Source organism: Myotis yumanensis, unplaced genomic scaffold (assembly GCF_028538775.1).
Source record: "Myotis yumanensis isolate MYYU_CA2020_CCGP unplaced genomic scaffold, mMyoYum1.0.hap1 SCAF_3, whole genome shotgun sequence".
Lineage (NCBI taxonomy): Eukaryota > Metazoa > Chordata > Mammalia > Chiroptera > Vespertilionidae > Myotis > Myotis yumanensis.
The window spans coordinates 114171360-114189984 of record NW_027223754.1 but is presented as its reverse complement, the minus strand read 5'-3'; the positions used below and the strand labels follow the sequence as shown (position 1 = coordinate 114189984).

At 50.6% G+C, this 18625-nt stretch overlaps 1 protein-coding gene across 1 annotated transcript in view; it reads left to right on the top strand.

Annotated features, from left to right (window-relative positions):
• Positions 1-18625, top strand: part of MTUS2 (microtubule associated scaffold protein 2) — a 535610-nt gene that overhangs the window by 512067 nt on the left and 4918 nt on the right. The window contains 6 exon segments of the mRNA XM_070409399.1: positions 1635-1849; positions 8453-8558; positions 11234-11307; positions 14248-14346; positions 15419-15538; positions 18273-18370. Coding sequence (XP_070265500.1) covers positions 1635-1849; positions 8453-8558; positions 11234-11307; positions 14248-14346; positions 15419-15538; positions 18273-18370 — 712 coding nt within the window.

Sequence of the window (18625 nt, the reverse complement as noted above, 5' to 3'; positions counted from 1 at the left end):
CACCCAGAAACCTGCCCTGGCATCCCACACCCCTGCCACCAGGCCTGAGCCACTTTGGCCTGTGGGTTCTTTTCATAGGGACTGTAGCCTCCTGTGGTCAGAGGTAGAGGAGGATGCTGACCCCCACAATGACCACACTACCAGGTATCGACTCTGCTAATCACGTCCCTATTTATTAGTAAGCCAGCAAGATGCTGTTATACTGCTTGTGGTGGGAAGCCCAGTGTACGCCCAGCAATCTGCCCCTCACCTCAGGCATGTGACAATAATATCTATATAATATTTAACATATTTGAAACCCAGGCCACCCTGGTTACAGTGGCAGATCCTGCTCACAACTTCAGATGTGGATCAGATTCCCCCACACAAAGGTGGGGCATGGGACACTGGGGCAATTGACCAAAAAGACCACTGGGGCAGTGTTAGGCTGCTGCACTGTCCACACGGTCAAGGTGCCTATCCATCAACCCACACTCATTTCATCCGGGGGAAAACACTTTGAAGCATCCCATGTGCTGATTAACAAACTCTTTTAGTGCCAAATGTGGCCAAGTAGCCCTTGAATTAGCTCCTTCTTAAGGCGGGACTTCTGATCAGGGTGTTTCAAAGCCTAACTACCATGGACGTATATGTCTGACCATAGCCAAGCACCCCTGGAGTGCAGGTTGTCACGAACCAGCCCGTACACCTGCTCCCTCGATTTTGAAGTGGCCATGTCTGCGCATGCGCACAGGAGGCGAGCACAGCAGCACCGTCCTTGTGGGCCGTAATGACCTGTGCCTACACCTGGACGTCTGTGCCATGCGAGTGAAAATCAGCACCCCTTGACCTAAACATAGTAGATTGCCGAGGTGCTTTTCTCCTCATGGAAGCAGTTTGCAGCTGAGAAAGAGATCTTGTAAATGAAAGCAGTCTGCTCTTGCCCACAGCCCAGGGGAGGCACAGATGCGAAGAATCAGTGGTCAGTGGCTGCTGTCATTGGCTTGTCCTCTGCTGGCGGCCTGGGAAGCGCATCAGGATGGGGACCAGGAGGCATCCTATGCAAGGGGGTATTGCTGGTTACTGTGCAGCCTCGGGCCCCTGAATGGAGACCCGAACTCCCTGGGTGAATGTCCAGTTCAGCATTTCAGCCTGGGGAGCACAGCCTTTAACCTGGTGCTTCTCCTGTCCCGTCTCAGCTCCCAGGAATGCACAGGTCTCTCTCGAGCCCAACGGGCAGAGGAGTCGCCCACCGAGGACCTTATGAAACGTTTAGGTCCTGGGCTGCTTCCCCAGGGTCCCTGACCCACCCACGGTGTGCCTGGGAGAGTCCCTGCCGGACAAACCCCCAATGATGTTGATGCCCACGGTCCGTGGGTCCTCAGAGGAGCCCTGCTCTAGTGGCAGGACCATGGGGCTGGCAGTCAGAAAGCCCAAGTTTGCCTCCACGGCCCTTTCTATCTACAGCCGGTGACCTTGGGCTTCCCCACACGTGCAGTGCAGTAGATGGGAAAGCCCTTTACAGACTGTGAGGCTCTTCCAAAGCAAGAGGGTCTTGCCCCAGTTGTGACACTAACCTTGATGCTCAACCGTGGATGCTGAAACCTTCTGGTGCCTCCTCTCCAATTTTTACAAAGATGCTGTTCTGTCCACAGCCTTCAACACAGCCAGGTGTGAGAAACTACAGAAGGAGAAGGAAGAGCTGGAGAGGCGGTTTGAGGACGAGGTGAGGAAGCTGGGCTGGCAGCAGCAGGCCGAGCTCCAGGACCTGCAGGGGCGGCTGCAGCTGCAGTTCCAGGCGGAGATGACGCGCCTTCAGGAGGAGCACAGCGCCCAGCTGCTGCGGATCCGGTGTCAGCACCAAGAGCAGGTATGTGTTTGTGCTGCGCTCTGTCTCTGCTGTTGGGATGTACAGGTGGAAGGTGGAGGGGGAGCCATGCTACTTGAGCCGGAGTCCTGTCCGTAGGTGAGCTACTTGTAAAGTTCCCTCTCTGATTTCATTTCTTCCTTCCGTTGCCTCCTTTCCTCCTCTCCTGCCTTTCTGGCCTCCCTGTCCTTGTTCTGCCAAGCGTGCTCCTCCTTCCTGCCTAGAAAGTTCTCCCTCTAGACACTCCGTGGCCACCCTCTCAAGCACCAAGAGAGAATTGTCTGCCAGGCTTACTGCTAGAATTTTGGTACCTGAATGTGCCTGCACAGAGTAGGTCGTAGGTTTGAACTTGCCAAATAAAAGCATGAATGCCGCTAGCTGGCCCAGCAGTCTTCCCAGAGAGAGCGATTCATCTGGAATGAGTAGAGAATGGTTCCCAGGGAGCCCGTCAGGCGCAGCAGGTAGGAGCGGGAGCCTCCTTGTCCATCACTGTGGGTGCTGACCGGAGACTCTGCTTCCATGAGAACTATTTCTGCTCCGTTCTTTTCTCTTCTTTCTAAGTCCCCAAAGCTCTGTTGTCTTAATACCCGCCTTCTAAGTGGTGCATTGTTTCTCGTGGTCTGCTAATGGCATTTGCAAAGAGCACGCTAAGTCTCAGGCTGCCCCCTCCCACTGCTTCCAAGTAGACACCCTGGACGGTGACGGTCCCCAGAGGCTTGTGAGCCTAATGGGCACAGGGAGAATTCCAGAGTAATAATAAGCACTATTGTTGTCATTAAAAATCTCCCATTTGACACATTTTATTCCATTCAGCATCTTTTCTGTGGAAACCAGACACACCTGCCTGCTTAAGGTTGTTTAGACTTACAGACCAGGAAACAGAATAGGTTACAGCTAAAGTTACCACTGGTGCTAATGTTAGAACCAGGTCTCCAGCATCTTGCCTCCTGAGCTCGCAGAGCAATAACCTCTGTAAGCAGACGTTTGTCCCTGCGCTGTCTGCAGCGTTAGCATGGCCCTTGGATACATCCTCAACCCGGTGCAAAGAGCGGCTTTGAGCTTCTGTATCCCTGGGCCATTCGCTCCCAGTTTTACACAGAGAACGTGTTTATACCTGTGTCCACTAAGAAACTTCTGGTCCAAAGTTCTGGGTTGGCTGAGAAGGTGCCAAGAGGTGGGAGGGAGGGCAGGACGTGGCTGCCAGGCAGGAGAGGGTGCTTCGAGGGGCCTTTGGAGTGGAGGGGCCCTTGGAGTGTAAGCTCCCTTCAGTGCCGTTTCTGGAAACCACGCAGCTGAGGCCACTGCTGGGCAGAGCTTGTCCACCGGTGGGGCTCGGCTCGGGCAGAGCGCCCCTGAGCGTCCTGTGAGCAGAAGCACAGCCGGGAGATGAGCCCTCACCTCGCCTTTAAGCTGGGACACAACAGCATTTTGGAGATTTCGTGTTAGGCAGGATTGAAGGAAAGAAGGCCCTGACATTGAGAATGAGTTGCAGACGCTACCTGTGAGCATTTAAAAAGGGCTTTACCTTATGAGGCCTCTGAGTTCCATTCTTCTTGATCCTTATTCACTAAAGCGATTCATCTAGTTACCCATTCACTTAGGCCAAGAACATCTGGAGTGCCCACTGCACACCAGGCACACGTCAGGGTCCTGCCAGAGATGCCCAGATTTATAAACCGTGGGCGTGCTTGATCCATGCCTCAGGCGATGGCCAGGGAAGTTCTGAGGGAACCGATCCTGGGTAAGCAGCAGAGACGTGTTTAGGAATTGAGAGTTTACTTCCAGCTGTGAAGATAGAGAACATTTTCTGGTAGAACTAACACCCGAGTGCTGTAGGTCTGAGTAAACCTGCCTACAGACACCCACTGGCTGGGGGTTGGATGCTTGAAATCTGTGAATCGTTCGGGCCTGACTTGGCCCCTGCTGCAGAGCATGGGCGGCCAGCCTACCACAGCCTTTCTCCGCGCCCCCCCCCCCCCCCCCCCCAGCAGAGAGAGTGCAGCAGTGAGGGAGGCGAGGCAGGGACGTCGCCAGTTCTCATGCAGTAGAATCTGCATTCACTCTGTGCAGGAAACTCAGTGCACGGCTGCGATAAAGAGTTTTGAGGTCTGCGGTTTCAGCTCTCCAGCTCGGACTACCCACCCTCAGGCTTCTTTATCGGGGACAATTTGCATTGGGCAATGCTGACCCTATGGAGAGTGACATCTGTCCGCAGTTGTGCTCCACCAGCTTAACAGTCAACCAACCTGGCCTCTGGCCGCCCAGCGCCCCACACCAGCAGCGCAGGAGCTCCTGTGGCTTCGCTCAGACTGGGAGCTTGTGCGCTGAGACACATGCACCTCTCTGACTGCTGCAGGGTCTCCCTCCAACAAATCCAGCCGCCCACTCACCTCTGCCCGCACATGGGAGTCACTGGGGAACGTTTGGAAAAACACCCTCCTCATCCCCACCCCACGGTAACTGCATCAGAATGGCTGGTGGGTTGGGTTGTTCGTCAGCCTGACCCGAAATGCAGTGTCCCCAGACGCAGGCCTCCAGGCTTCCTTAAGTACCGATAAAGATCCGGCCTGATTTTTATTTCAAAATGACCATAAGGTGTTTAATCACAATCAGCACGTGTGCCATAGCTAGCTCCGCATGAATAGAAGCCAAACTGCCAGAGCCCCCCACCTCGAAGCACACAAAACGGATTTTCACTGAAAACACACAGGCTTGTCCCCTTTTGCCCAAGCACAGTGCCTTCCAGTTGTCCTCTCTGGGCTGTCTACTGTTTCCCGAAGATGCTCAGCCTCAGAGCCTCACATTCAATGGCCAATTATGTGACCTTTGACCCATTCCTCCCAGACCCTGTGGCCTTTTGTCCTCCTCCCTGACCTGGCCCTGAAGTCACTGTGGACTCTGCTCAGTGAAGTCTGAGCAGAGGTGCCTTCCCCTCCGGGGGAAGCAGTGCTCCTCCTTGGCCTTTACGTTGCTTTGTCTCGGATTCAAGATGTCCTTTCTCCCTTTCTGAAGGAAAGCACCCTTTCAGACTAGCTGGCAGCCTCCGCATCCTACACTTCATGAGAACATACAGAGGCCACTTGGTTCATCCTCTGGCATTACATCTCTGTAGTCCTCCTGCGCGACAGGCGCACAGCTGCCACCAGCAGAAGCCACAGGCCCTCAAACAGAAGGAGGTTCCAGAGACTCTCAGTCTTCCAGCTCCAGAGCCCCGCCCAGCACAGCCCAGAGTCTCAGTGCCCGGGAGGAGGCGCTGTGGGAAGGTGGGGGCCGCCTGAACTCCTGCTCACCTGTGGGCTGCAGTGGGGGCAGAAGGCACATCCTGGAAAGGGATGGAGTGGGACCGGGCGCTCTGGGATGGCCGGCTGCCCACTCTGAGTAAGTAGATACTCAGGCTATGTAAGCAGGCACCGAAGGGAAGGGAAGGAAAGTCCATAAGAGAACCCTGGAGAGAGTGAACATGGGCAGCCCCCTCTGTCCCACCAGACAGGGATGTGTGTCTGGGATAGAAGTAGATGGGAGGTTAATCTGATTTGGGTTTAATGGGTAAGGCTGAGATGATACAAAGCACATGCATCTTCATTCTAAATGTAAGTTGTCTCTCAGTGAATGGCCAAAGCCTCAGATAGTTGTATGTTGCAAATGGCTGAGTAAGGAAGCCCACAGCTGTATCTTACCCATCCAGAGGGTGGCTCTCCAACCCTTTGCTGTGCTGTTGCTCAGCCCAGCAGAACTGCACGCCCCTGCGGAATGGAGCCTGCTGCTTCTCCACACCAAGGGGCCAGTGGAGGGCGCAGCCACTGACTCCTCCTCCGTGCGCTCTGTCTTCCTGGAGAAGGAAGGAGTGGTCCAGCAGTGGCTTAAGGCCCCAAGAGAAGGATGCTTCCTCCCGCCTAAGCCTGCCGTGGACTGACAATGAATCAATGATCTGATGTTTCCATTCCATCAACTTGTCTGAATCCCTTCAAACGCCTGCAGCGGGTTTCAGGGTGTCCTCAGGCTGAAATCTCACTGGCTGCTTCAGAGTGTGAGGCCATGCCCTGGGAAGAAGCCAGGAGTCCCGGAGGAGCAGTCATGGGGATTAATACTCTGACAAGAAGAGGATGGCCGATAGTGAACAGCTCCCTCCCAAAACATAAAGATGTATAGGAACTTTACTGAAGAGCAGGGATTCTTATGCCCAAATCTTGGCTCATTGGTTCATATTGGTTTCCTCTTGTTGCATATGGCCTTTCAGAGTTAGGGGATACGTATTTCACTCATAAAAGCACCTGTGAGGGGCTGTAACAGAGAGATCAGGCCCATACATCAGGCTTCCTATATTGAGCATGGGATTGAGTCACCATTAAATCAAAGACCTGCCTCCCAACAAACCAGAAGGGCGACGTTCAGCTTCAGACATAATGTCATATTGCCTGACAGGTCATCTTCTCCGCCAGGGACACAGGGGACTCTTCTGGAATATGGTAATTTGTGTCAGAGCCAATAAATTAGAATCACACCAAGGACTGATCAAAGATTTTTCTTCAAACTGAACTGGGTAACAAGCATCCAAATAATGTGTGGGGACCTATGCCTACAGATAGGGTGATCTTGGCTCAACTGATACAGCAGGGAAGCAGAAAAAATATATACTTGTATTTTTTTTAACAAGTGATTTATTTTTTCAAGAGACTGAAATGCCTTGGATGAAGATTCTATGAAAACCTCATATAAAAAGGAATTGGACAATTATGTACTGTGGTAATCAGCTTTTCTAATTAATGGAGTCATAGGTCTGAGACTTAAGTAAAACATTGTTTCATCAAGAATAGCCTGTAAGCTTGGCTGGTATAGCTCAGTGGTTGAGTATCGACCTATGAACCAGGAGGTCATGGTTCCATTCCCAGTCAGGGCACATGCCTGGGTTGTGGGCTTGATCCCCAGTAGAGGTCATGCAGGAGGCAGCCAATCAATGATTCTCTCTCATCATTGATGTTTCTGTCTCTCTCTCCCTCTCCCTTCCTCTCTGAAATCAATAAAAACATTTTTAAAAATAAAAAAAAGGGTGGCCAGTAAATAAAAGTGAATCATTGCATATCATGTTCTTTTGAAAAATGTGATGCAGTTATCCTAACACTGTGGAGTTCATTGTTGGTTTTGCCAGTGAAATTTCTGTTTTCATGGATGAAGTTCTCTTTTACCTTAGGAGAGAAAAGTGAGGCAAATTTTCCCATGCAATTATAGTACCTGGAGTGAAAATCTACCCCATTTTAAAATAAAAATACTCCCATGCATCCACTCCACACATGGGCTTCCTTTCCTGTGGAGAGCCCTTCCTCCTTTCAGATCAAAGGTCGGCCTGTGACTTGTCCCCTGAGGAACAAAGGACCCTAGGCAGTGGCTGAGTAGTACCAGCTAGAAGCAGTATGTTTAACTGGTCCACCACGGAGCTTCAGGACCTGGGCACACTTCCTGCTTCAGTGTTCCTCAAACACTAGGTTTTGACACATTAGTAGATAAAAATTTAAAAAACAGATTATTGCAAGTAGGAGGGGAAAGTATTGTTTTTTGACACTTTGGTTGTGCATGTGTGCTGTGTTACAATGTACAATAGTATTTTTTGCAATGGTGGCTGACAAAGAATTTGGAAAAACACTTCCGGTTTGCTAGCGTGGGGAGAGGCCATTTTAGGCAATTACTCCTGAAAGTCATACATTTGAAGTTAAAAACAACAGCACAACAACAAAATAACAAAAACAGTACATGTGGTGATGGTGGGGGGCAGGGCGGAGATCAGGAAGAGTGGAAATGAAAAATCCTAGGCTAGCTGTACTCCTCGTGATTAAAGTCCTGGAAATGACCGCAGCCTCGCAGTGTGGGACGGGAGGCCCAGATTGCAAGCTGATGGCTAGGACTCGGCTGCCTTGGCCTTGGTGAGAGGCTCCTCGGGCACTCGTTGCTGCTCTTGCTGGGAAGGCAGCAGGGGTGTGTTTGATGGAGCTTCGCCTGTGCAGTCAGACAGAGCTGGGCCGACTGCTGGCTCTGCCCCTTACTGGGACTTGGGCAAAATGTTCCAAACTCTCTAAGCCTCAGTTTCCTATAAGATGGACATAAGTATTTCCTTTACAATGTGCTAGGAGGGGTAAGCCGAGTAGCTGGTAGCAGGTAGCTTAGTAAGTGTTAGTTCCCTCCAATACCTTGTGCACTGTGGCTCCCACCTGCCGCTGGAACACAGAACAGACCATCTAGAAGGGAGGTCCCTCTTCTTTTCCTGAGTCATCATCACCAGAGTGATCGGTGGGAGGGGAAGGAATGGGATTGGGCAGTGGATGGTCCAAAGCCGGGCCCCGGATGGTAAAGAGGGGGCTCAAGCAGCCATTCCCACAGGAGCCTCCACCCTCCTGCAGACAGCCTGCCTCCAGGGGCTGCCATATCCCCACCAAATCCTGGCTCCCCTGCCTCCACACAGGATGAGGGTGGCTGTCACCGCAGCAGAATGACTTTTCCTTGGGTTTTGGACTACTGACCTTTCTACTCAGTGAGTTCCATCTCTGTTCTCCAGGCAGTGAGGATATCACTGCCACCCGTCCGTCCCACATAACGGTCACTGTGATTCTCCCCCAGGTAGAAGATATCACCGCCAGCCACGAGGCTGCTCTCCTAGAGATGGAAAATAACCACACGGTGGCCATCGCGATCCTGCAGGATGACCACGACCACAAAGTCCGAGGTAGCTACTATCCTAGATGTGTGTGGCCGGCAGGGTGGGCCATGGGAGCCCAGCCTCCTGCTGCAGACACAAGGAGCACCTCCTGCTTGCTTGTCCCACTTTCCTTTCTTCATTCCTTTTGTTCCTGGCGTGTTCTTTGTGTTGCTTGCTGTGGAAAGGAAAGATGCAAAACCAGGATCCAGGTAGCACTTCTTTCCTCTGCGGCAGTTACTCTCAACCTTGCCTGGATGTTGGAATCCCTGGGCGCTGTGATTGGAGGCTGGTGCCCGTCTAGGTCCACTCCGGGCCCCAGGCAGCTGGTCTGGGGTGCAGCTGGGCATCAAGATTTTATAAAGCTCCTGGGAGGAGTCTGACGGGGAGTCATGCTTAAGAACCACCGGTGTCACGTAGGCGTGGAAACCCGGGCCTGTCTGGGCCTCACACAATTAAACAGTAGTCTCGGTGGACACACCTTTCCAAGGCAAGTTTGCGATAAAAAGATAAAATCACTACAAATAGAGGGACATTAAAAATGACCTAATGAAACATAAAAAAGGAATAACAAAAGTAAGCCTTCATTTAAAATGTGTATAGATTCATAGCAATGCTGCTCAAATAACTGATTTTATTTTGTAGATGTAACCTGAGGACTCGTCTTCTTCTAGGAGAATTCAAGAGGGCACTGGGCCTCCCTTTCTCCTCCCAATGCACTGTTCCAAAACAATAAACCGACTCTTGGACGGGTCATCTCACCTGGAAGAAATGCTAACTGTTTTAAGAGTACCACCACGTGTCCACTCGTCCCTACATAGACCATTATGAGGGCTCGCTAACATTTACATAGAATATAAAGATGGGAGTAACAGTGAGAATCATCAGTGGAGAAATGAAACTGAACAACACCCAAACCCCAAACTACCAACCAGTAATTTTATCTGTTTACAGAAAAGAAGCCTTTTAGCCAATTAGCTGTACCGAAAAATGTTGGCAGCAAGGACGTCTGGGGCAGAAACAGCACATGTGCCAGCTCCCACCCTGGGCTGCCCATTGGGACCACCTGGGAGTTAAAAAAAACCAACAACACTGATGAGTAAATCCCACCTCAGAAATTCCACTTTAATTGCTCTTGGGGGCAGCCCAGGCATCAGGGCTTTTTAAAGCTCCCCGGGTTATTCTAATATGCAGCACATTTTGAGAACCATTGTCTTAGAGCACAGTGTTGGGTGTGGGGCAGAGTGTTATGACCTCAAAATAATTAAGTATGTTATGGGTACATAGTTGTCAGGCATGGTGATACCATGTCCAGGATAGGTACGGCCTGCCTCTTTCTTGGGGTATTGGGGTCATCTGAATGTCCTAAAGCCCATCGCTGCGCTGTAGAAAAACAGTCTCTGAGTGGGAATGCGAGTGGAAATGATGCAGTGAGCCACACTGTTGCCTTTTGTTGCTGGATTTTCATAAAACAGACCTGGCAGATTTTTTTCACTAGCAAAGCCTTGCTTAGATGCCGCATCGAAGGCCTTTGCATTATATATAATACGTATAATAGTAGCAAAAACATTCATTATTATGGTCAGGACAATGTGCTCTATGGCTATTAAAACCAATCATTTAGACAGAAAGACACATAGCTTTATCTTAATTCAATCAGCACAAATTAATTTTTTCCAAATGTAAATTTGAGTTATAACAACTAGATTTCTTAGAGACCTTCTCCATTATTAGTTCAACGATTTGGATCAATGGAAACCAAAAGCTTTTCCTAATTGCAGCTCTGGCCAGCCAGAATGATAATTGTTGGTCTCTAGTACTCTCCTGTCCGAAGCCTGTGTGACCCAGGCTGATTAATGAGACCTCTCCTCCCTCCAGTTATAACATGCAAACAAATTGCTTGTGTAGCCAGTATGAGATGGGCTTCACCCAGTTAATAAGACTGTTCCCATCTGGAGGAAAAGAGAATCCATTTGTTTAATAAGTCTTACATGACATCTCTTTCTGCCTCACTTGCAAATTATTACTGGAATGACACTTTGCTTAGAAGAGAATGGTTCCAAACTCTCCAAGAGGAACCAATCCAATTAGTCCTCCCTTCTGTCTGAATGTCTTCACAGCGACTCTTTGCTCAAGCAAACCCTAGAGATCTGTGGTTTTCAGAGTGTGGCTCAAAGGCCTCACAGACACAGCGCTCACCCTGTTCACCCGTTGCTCTCCAGCGAGCCCAGGCAGCACGGAGGCTGCTCACAGCTCAGCTCTCTGAAAGCTCCCTCCTGCGGCCCAGATGGCTGCTTTGTGGTGGAAAGAAAGAGTGGCCCTGGGAGGGGAAGGAGATGGAGACTGAACATTGATCACCCAGTTGCTTTCCCATTAGGAAAACTTGGAGAATCAACCAAGTTGATTGGACCGTGGCTGGAGGAGCTGACTTGTCCGGATGGTGGGAGAGCGGGTATAGAAATGAGTGTGTGTGCGCTCTATTTACTTCCCCCTCTTTTTCTCTCCCTTTCTCCTATCCCTCCCTCTTTGTTTCTCTTCTAAATAACACCGCATACAATTCCAAAGTAATGAAGGAGTCTCTTTAGGCTCAAGTCTGCTGTATACCAGCGTCCCTATTCACCCGTTTCTCATTTAGTCTGGCAAGAGTCCTGTTTGATCCTTTTCAGATGAAAGGCTAACTTAACAATCCGATGTCTTCTCTCCAGAATTGATGTCTACCCATGAGCTTGAAAAGAAAGAATTGGAAGACAGTTTTGAAAAGCTGCGGCTGTCATTACAGGTTAGTATCTCCTTAACCCTGAAGTCAAGCTAATGGCAGCATCGTTAGTCCTGTCCACAAACATTTGGGATATAGAGGGAGAAAAGACATTCCCCTGCCCTAAGGAATTTATTGTCTACTCAGAGGGTGGTGGCAGAAAGAGTGACAGACACCCACAAAAGGTAGCACATCCTTGCACCAAGGGAATAATACCGTCAATGAGTGCCACGGAGATCCAAGGTTGAGCCACACTTGCTGTGGTCAGAGGAGTCCCCGCGCTGTGTGTGAGGAAAGGGACTTGGGAGAAGCGCATGCTAGGCAGGAAGTGGTGTCAGGAGGGCTGCGAAGGGCAGAAGCCATAGGACATGTCTGGGATTAAAACAAAGGACTTCAATCACCTGGAGGTGGGTGAGACGGAAAGAACCTTCCCTGCCTCCACTGCCAACCTACATGACATGTGGGTCTCATGCCAGGGAGCAGCCTGGCTTCCTTCTGAAGGGGCCCCAGCTCACCTGCACCCCCCTCCTCCTTCCAGAGACCCTGCCAGCTGCTCTGTGAAAAGATGGTGGTCACCCACAGCCCCAGGGAGGAGCTGCCTGGGAAGCTAGGGTGCTTCTGTTCCCAGCTGTGGGCATCTCAATCAGAGCAAGGTTAATTTTTAATATTGGGGACACACACACTGGACATTGTGATGACAATAACAACAGATGCCCATTGATTACCATAACTAATACAAAGCCAGGAGTGTTGCCTCTGACGGCTGACTCTCCCCTGGCAGCATGCATCACACAGAGGCGGCCCTGCCTACGCAAGCACCCATGCTTGTGACACCAATGTCACACTACTGAGTGTGCTGTTCCACGTTTTCTAAACAGGAAACAGTCTGCAGTAAGCCCACCGCCTGCCCATCAATGGGCCTGCAACACGCAGTCCTCACGGGCTCATCCTCGGCAAATTTACCCCAAACTGCCTTCCTCATGCATCCCTCTCCCAGCATCAGGTGCGCTGTCCTCAGGAACGCACGCCCGGAAAGGGAAAGCCAGACTGTGGTGTAACGGAAACCCACCAGCCCCAAACCGCAGAGAAGGTTTTGTTTCCCCCGTGAGTGAGTCTTCATTCCGCCCCTGCCATCCCACGGGCAACCCCCTGTAGCAGACAGAGCCCATTTGGGCTGGAGGTTATTTGGTACAAGGAGGGTGGAGCTGCTAGAGCCAACTGCCTCCAGTGACGGGCAGTTAGAGCAGCAGGCTTGTGGTAAGAGATTTGAACTCGGGCTTAAATCCCATGGCGCCCCCGCTTACGAGCTTTGAAACCTTGGCAATATGTGAGCTCCGGGAGCCTTGGCTACCCGTCTGTGAAACGGTGCTGACAGTGCCTTCCGCGAGGAGTGACGTGGTAAAGTGTGCAGCGCCAGGTTGGCTCCTGGCAGATGCTAATGAGCAGCAGCTCTCGCTGTTCTGATAGTGGCTAATATTATTTGTTATATTTATTTTTATCATCCTCACTATTGTTATCATGCCGTTGGTTAGCTCCTAAGGGGCGGTGTGGGCCTCATCCTTGACATACAGGAGCCAATCCAATTGGAAGCAGCCTGTGCCGTGTGACTGCTGCGCACCGCGTGGGCCTGGGGATTGGTGTTGAGTCATGGTGAATGCGGCAGAAACACCAGTTTGATATTTGAGGTCCATCCTAGGTGGTATTTGCCTGATGCGCTTTTGCTATTCTGCTTTTTGATGGAGGAGGAGAGGCTTGAAAGAAACGCGACCTCTGACGGCGCTGACGCAGCTGGTGCCGCAGCCTGGGGAAGGCACCGGGGTGTGGTAGTCAGGTTCCAGAGCACCACTGCCTACGTCGCCAGGGCCTGTGGGTACAGGCTCCCACTGACGACTGCATTGCCCTAATACCCAGCCTTGGCTTTTAATGGCACTGTGGGGGCTTTTGTTATTTAAGATGAAATAGAAGTAACTGGAAACAAAGAAACAAAAAAGAGGACAAGAAAAAACCAAGGCTGGTTTGCCAAACAGGGTTGTCTGCCATGATGAAGAAAGCAGTCAAGCCAGGCACCTCATACATTACAGTGTTAGTCTGTACAATTCCATAATTTACATTACCTTGCTCCTTGTGTCGGCTGGAATGAGGCCATTTCTCTTGAGAGAAGAGTTCATTGGAATTCCGTAGGTTCTAATGTGACAGAAATGGTGTCATTGGGCGGAGAACTTTGATGATCAGTCCTTGCTAGGGTTGCCAGGGAGGGGTGAGCCAGGGAAGGGGTGTGGTGCCCCCTCAGACACACCTTCCGTCAGCCAGCACACGGAGGGCTGCCTTGTGGCTGGTGTGTGCTGGGGGCCAGGAGCATGGTCTAAATCAGTGATGGCGAACCTATGACACACGTGTCAGAGGTGACACGCGAACTCATTTTTTTGGTTGATTTTTCTTTGTTAAATGGCATTTAAAAATATAAAATAAATATCAAAAATATAAGTCTTTGTTTTACTATGGTTGCAAATATCAAAAAATTTCTATATGTGACACTGCACCAGAGTTAAGTTAGGATTTTTCAAAATGCTGACACGCCGAGCTCAAAAGGTTCGCCATCACTGGTCTAAACAGAAGGTCTAAACTGAGGGGACAGATGGTCTAAAAAGGGGGGACAGCCTCAGCTCACATCAGGGACCTGCGCCCCAGTCCTGAGGCCCAGGGAGGCCAAGAGGAGCCAGAAGTGATCCTGGAAGGAGAGGGAGCTGGCCGATGGAGCCAGTGGGAGAGCTGGGTGTAAAATGGGGTGGGGCAGCGAGAGCCCCAGCTGGAACATGCGCGAGGCTGACGCGGGAGGTCTGTCACACCATGTTGAGCACCTGCCTTAGCTTGATGCCCATGGCGTGTGCACAGGCCGTCATCATGGCTCCGCGGGCTGCAGTGTCCACAGAGGACCGAGCTGGACTCCTTGTGTCATTACTGCAGGACCAGGTGGACACGCTGACCTTCCAGAGCCAGTCTCTGCGGGACCGAGCCAGACGCTTCGAGGAGGCTTTGCAGAAAAACACTGAAGAGCAGCTGGAGGTGTCGAGTCTCCCAGGCCTCCAGCACCGCGGGGCTCAGCGGGGCTCTGTGGACTTCTCCCCGGGAAGCCCTGTGGCTTCCTCAGCAGTCACCCCGATGACAGGGCCTCTGTGCTAATCTGCTACCAAAGTGACAGCTGGTCAGGCCCTCCCGGATCTTACACATATTCCTGTCAGCACCTCTCAGACAGGACAGCGGGGGTTTCTCCATCTTAAATGTTTTTCTTGCCACACGGCACACGGCTCCCGCCACTGTGCCTGACCTCCTGGGACAAGCGTGGCCCGGCCAGGACCACCTCGCCATTGTCCTCTCCAGCTCCCTTAGGCTGGCACGGGGAGGCTCCACTGAGGCCGGAGTTAGTAGGTTGAGCGAGTTTTTGCCAGAAGAGCTGGCACAGTTCCTCCCCTCTGGTGAACAGTTGCCATATGCAGCACATCACACCCAGTTAAACCTGCATTACAGAGAAGTTAGTATAAGGATGTCCCTTTCAATACTTATACTAAATATAATGTTGTTTATCTGAAATTCAGGTTTAACCCACTTTACTATGGGTTTTTGTTGTTGTTGTTGTTACATCTGGCAACCTCACTCTAGCATTTCTTTTTTTAAATGCCTTTTCTGCTTTTAAAACCACTTTGCTCTGTTTCTATGCTGGGCTGGGGCTCTCCAAGGGCACAGCTGGCACCTGGAAATCCCCGCCACCTGCTGAACCAAGTGGTCTGAGTGACTGTCCAAAGCCAGTGTCGAACTGACTCCTTTCACCGCACCAGCTCCCTCTGGGGATGGGCTGGTAGCATCCGGCCATTCCAGCCCCCACACTCTCCAGTGGTGATGGCTTTCTCTCGTCTTTTCCCCAGGGAGCTGGACTTTTAGTCGCATTCCCAGTGGGACACCAGTGGGCATCTCTACCAGGCAGGGCTGTGTGAGCTGATGTTCCTCTCTCTCCCTCCTGCTCCAGTGCCTACTGGGCAGCTGGTTAAAGAAGACTAGCTTTAGTGAAATCCATGACTGTGGTGAGCAGTGGCCTTTGCCAGGACCCGGGAAAATAGCTTGTCGCTCTCTGCCCCTATAGGTTGCACTGGCTCCCTATCAGCACTTGGAAGAAGACATGAAGAGTTTGAAGCAGGTGTTAGAGATGAAGAATCAGCAAATACACCAGCAGGAAAAGAAGATTATTGAGCTGGAAAAGCTGGTGAGTTGGTCTATTTCCTGGGGAGAGCCTAGCAACCTTACTGTCATCGTTGATGTCAACACTGACACCGTTCAGGACGCGGGCCCTGAACCCATTGCTCCCACCTGAGGGGAGAATTCTATCCTCGAGTCTCAAGGCCTTTCCTAGGTAGCCAGGGGTCTCAGAGGTGGCCTCATTTTGTCCAACTCTGCAGCCTCCATCCCTGCCCCATGGCTCTGAAGTGGTTTCCTCACTCCTCCCTGGCAGACGTGTGATGAGCCAGCACAGAGAAGCATCACTGACGTGTGCCAGGCACCACGCAGAGCACCCTCCATGCCTCTGTTCTGACAGCAGGGCTGTGAAGGAGGTGCTGGGAGCCTCCTTCCACAAGTTAGAGATGGGGGCCTGGGACAGGGCACCTCACTAAAGCCAATCAGTGGCTACGCCCAGGCGGGAGGGAGCCCCAGCCCAGCGCTCTCACCACTCTCGGCCTCACCTTTCAGCCTGGCTTCCACAGAACCATCAAAGGGCGACCCTTTGGGGGAACAGAGCACCCCAGAGTTCATTCTCTACCTTTAGGCACAAGGGCTTGAGGAGATGATTGTCCAAAGTTAGTAGCAGAGAAGCCAGTTTCCAAGGAGATACCATCCTGAACTGGAACTTGACCCAAGGCTCTCAGATAAATTCTTATGTTTTATTCCTTTTTATAAATTGTTATATGTAAAACAAACTTTTGATACTATAAAAGGAAAATATGTGCGTTATAGAAAATAATTAGACAGCCCTGGCCATCATGGCTCAGTGGTTGAGTGCCGACCTATTAACCTGGAGTCATGGTTCGATTTCCGGTTGGGGCACATGCCTGGGTTGCGAGCTCAATCCCCAGTAGGGGGCATGCAGGAGGCAGCCGACCAAGGATTGTCTCATCATTGATGTTTCTATCTCTCCCTCCCTCTCTCTTCCTCTCTGAAATCAATAAAAATATATTTTAAAAAAGAAATGATAAGATAAACAGAAATAAAAAATTAAAATATATTTCTACTACTGTTAACACTTTCCAGAGCTTCTCTGTACACGTGTACATACCTGGGACATCCCTGCACACGTTCAGTGAGCAAATCTTTTTTAAAAAAATATATTTTATTAAATTTTTTATAGAGGGGAAGGGAGAGGAATAGAGAGTTAGAAATATCGACGAGAGAGAAACATCGATCAGCTGCCTCCTGCACACCCCCTATTGGGGATGTGCCCACAACCAAGGTATATGCCCTTGACCGGAATCGAACCTGTAACCCTTCAGTCAACAGGCTGATGCTCTATCCACTGAGCCAAACCAGTTAGGGCAGTGAGCAAATCTTTAACTTACCACCTCAGTAACCGATCATCTGGTCTAACTGTTGAAGCTCTCCATTGTTCTGAAATATCCTTGGAGCTGGTTACCTTACCCTAATCAGGAGCTGGTGGAGACCTCAGTTTCACATTCAGTTGTCACGGCCCTCTCTTACCTAGCATTGTCCCCTTTCGCAGACATCTCTTTCTGCACTGGTGCTCATCAGGGGGCAGACCTGGATGTGAGTGTCTGCTACCAGCATCCTGGCTAACGTTGGCCACGTGGCACCATTCAGCAGCCTCGGCCCAGAGCTTCCCAGCAAGACAACAACTAAGACCACTGGGAGCTCAGGGACAGAGCCCTGCCCTCCTGGTCCTGCCTGTAGTCCAACCAACATGAGGATAGCAACCCTCCTCCTCCAGGCTGGGCCATCTGCATCCAGTTGTTCAATCACTGACAAATCTAGAAGTTGATGTGGCTGTTTTTAGCCATGTTTTAGGCTTTCTGCAGGCATTCATGATTTCTCATTCCAGAAGCAGTTGTGTGTATGGGGTGGGGGCTACTGATTTAATCACATCCCACTTCCTTAGAGCAAAGTGGAGGGCTGGGTGAGAGTGTCTTGATGAAGAGCAGGGACAGAGGTCCATTCTTTGGCTCTGATTCCTAACCCTTATTCTTGGAGAGGTGAACGTTTTCCTTAAAGATTAACTGCACTAATATAGAATTTGTCACATTCTTTTCAAAAATAATTTATTTTAAACTTCATATTAGAATGGAACTGTACTTCAGCTAGGTCTCGGGCCCTGTGAGACCCTCTGACAGAGAGAATGGTATAAATTGTGGAGCAGTAACAGCCCTGGGTGCTGCGATTTTTCTGAGAATGTGCCAAGATGGTCTTGTGCTTTGCATTCCTGGCTGCCCATAGTCTCAGAAGGGAAAATGTGTCCATGTTTCCATCTCTCCATTCATTTAGAATGTCATAGGGTGCACCCAGCAAGGGGGGGTAATGCAGTACAGGGGGTGCCCATGGGACCCGTTAGCCAGACTAGGTCCTGGTGCTGATCACGGCATATCTCTAACAGTGGCAACGGCCTGGGGACACTCACTATAAAAATATATTCTACACAGGATTCCAGTATATACATACACACATGTGCATAATATATGTGAAATAAAACTATATATCTAAAATACATATAACTATACTTACTTTTACTATATATAGCACATTCTGGTATTTTCTCTTCTGCTTTATTCTGTTTTCAACAAATGCTGGCCACATCCCTCTAACCTAATTTTACAAGCCACCAGTGCACTACACACTGTAGTTTGCAAAACACGCTTCTTGATAACCTGCCAAGGGCACTGGTCTCCTTCCTGTCAGACGGCCCTGCCAGGGGCCTCCTAACACTGCACCCTTTCCAGGCGGAAAAGAACATTATCCTGGAGGAGAAAATCCAAGTTCTCCAGCAGCAGAACGAAGATCTCAGAGCAAGGATTGACCAGAACACTGTTGTCACGAGGTAGGCAGAGCAGGTGTCTAAACTCACAAACCATGTGTCACGCACAAAGCGGCTTTGCTGCTGAGCTTGAGGGTCCCGTTTGTGTCCCAACATCCAATTTACCTGCCTCCTCTGAGCTGTGAGGCCTCCCTGACCGTCGGAAAGCGTATGGCAGGAGCCCCGACGTGGCTGGGTGTTGCTCAGGTTTGTTCCCAGGGCGGATTTTGAAAAGGGGCCTCTGGGTGTTCCCAGGGAAAAGGGGCCGCTGGGTGTTCC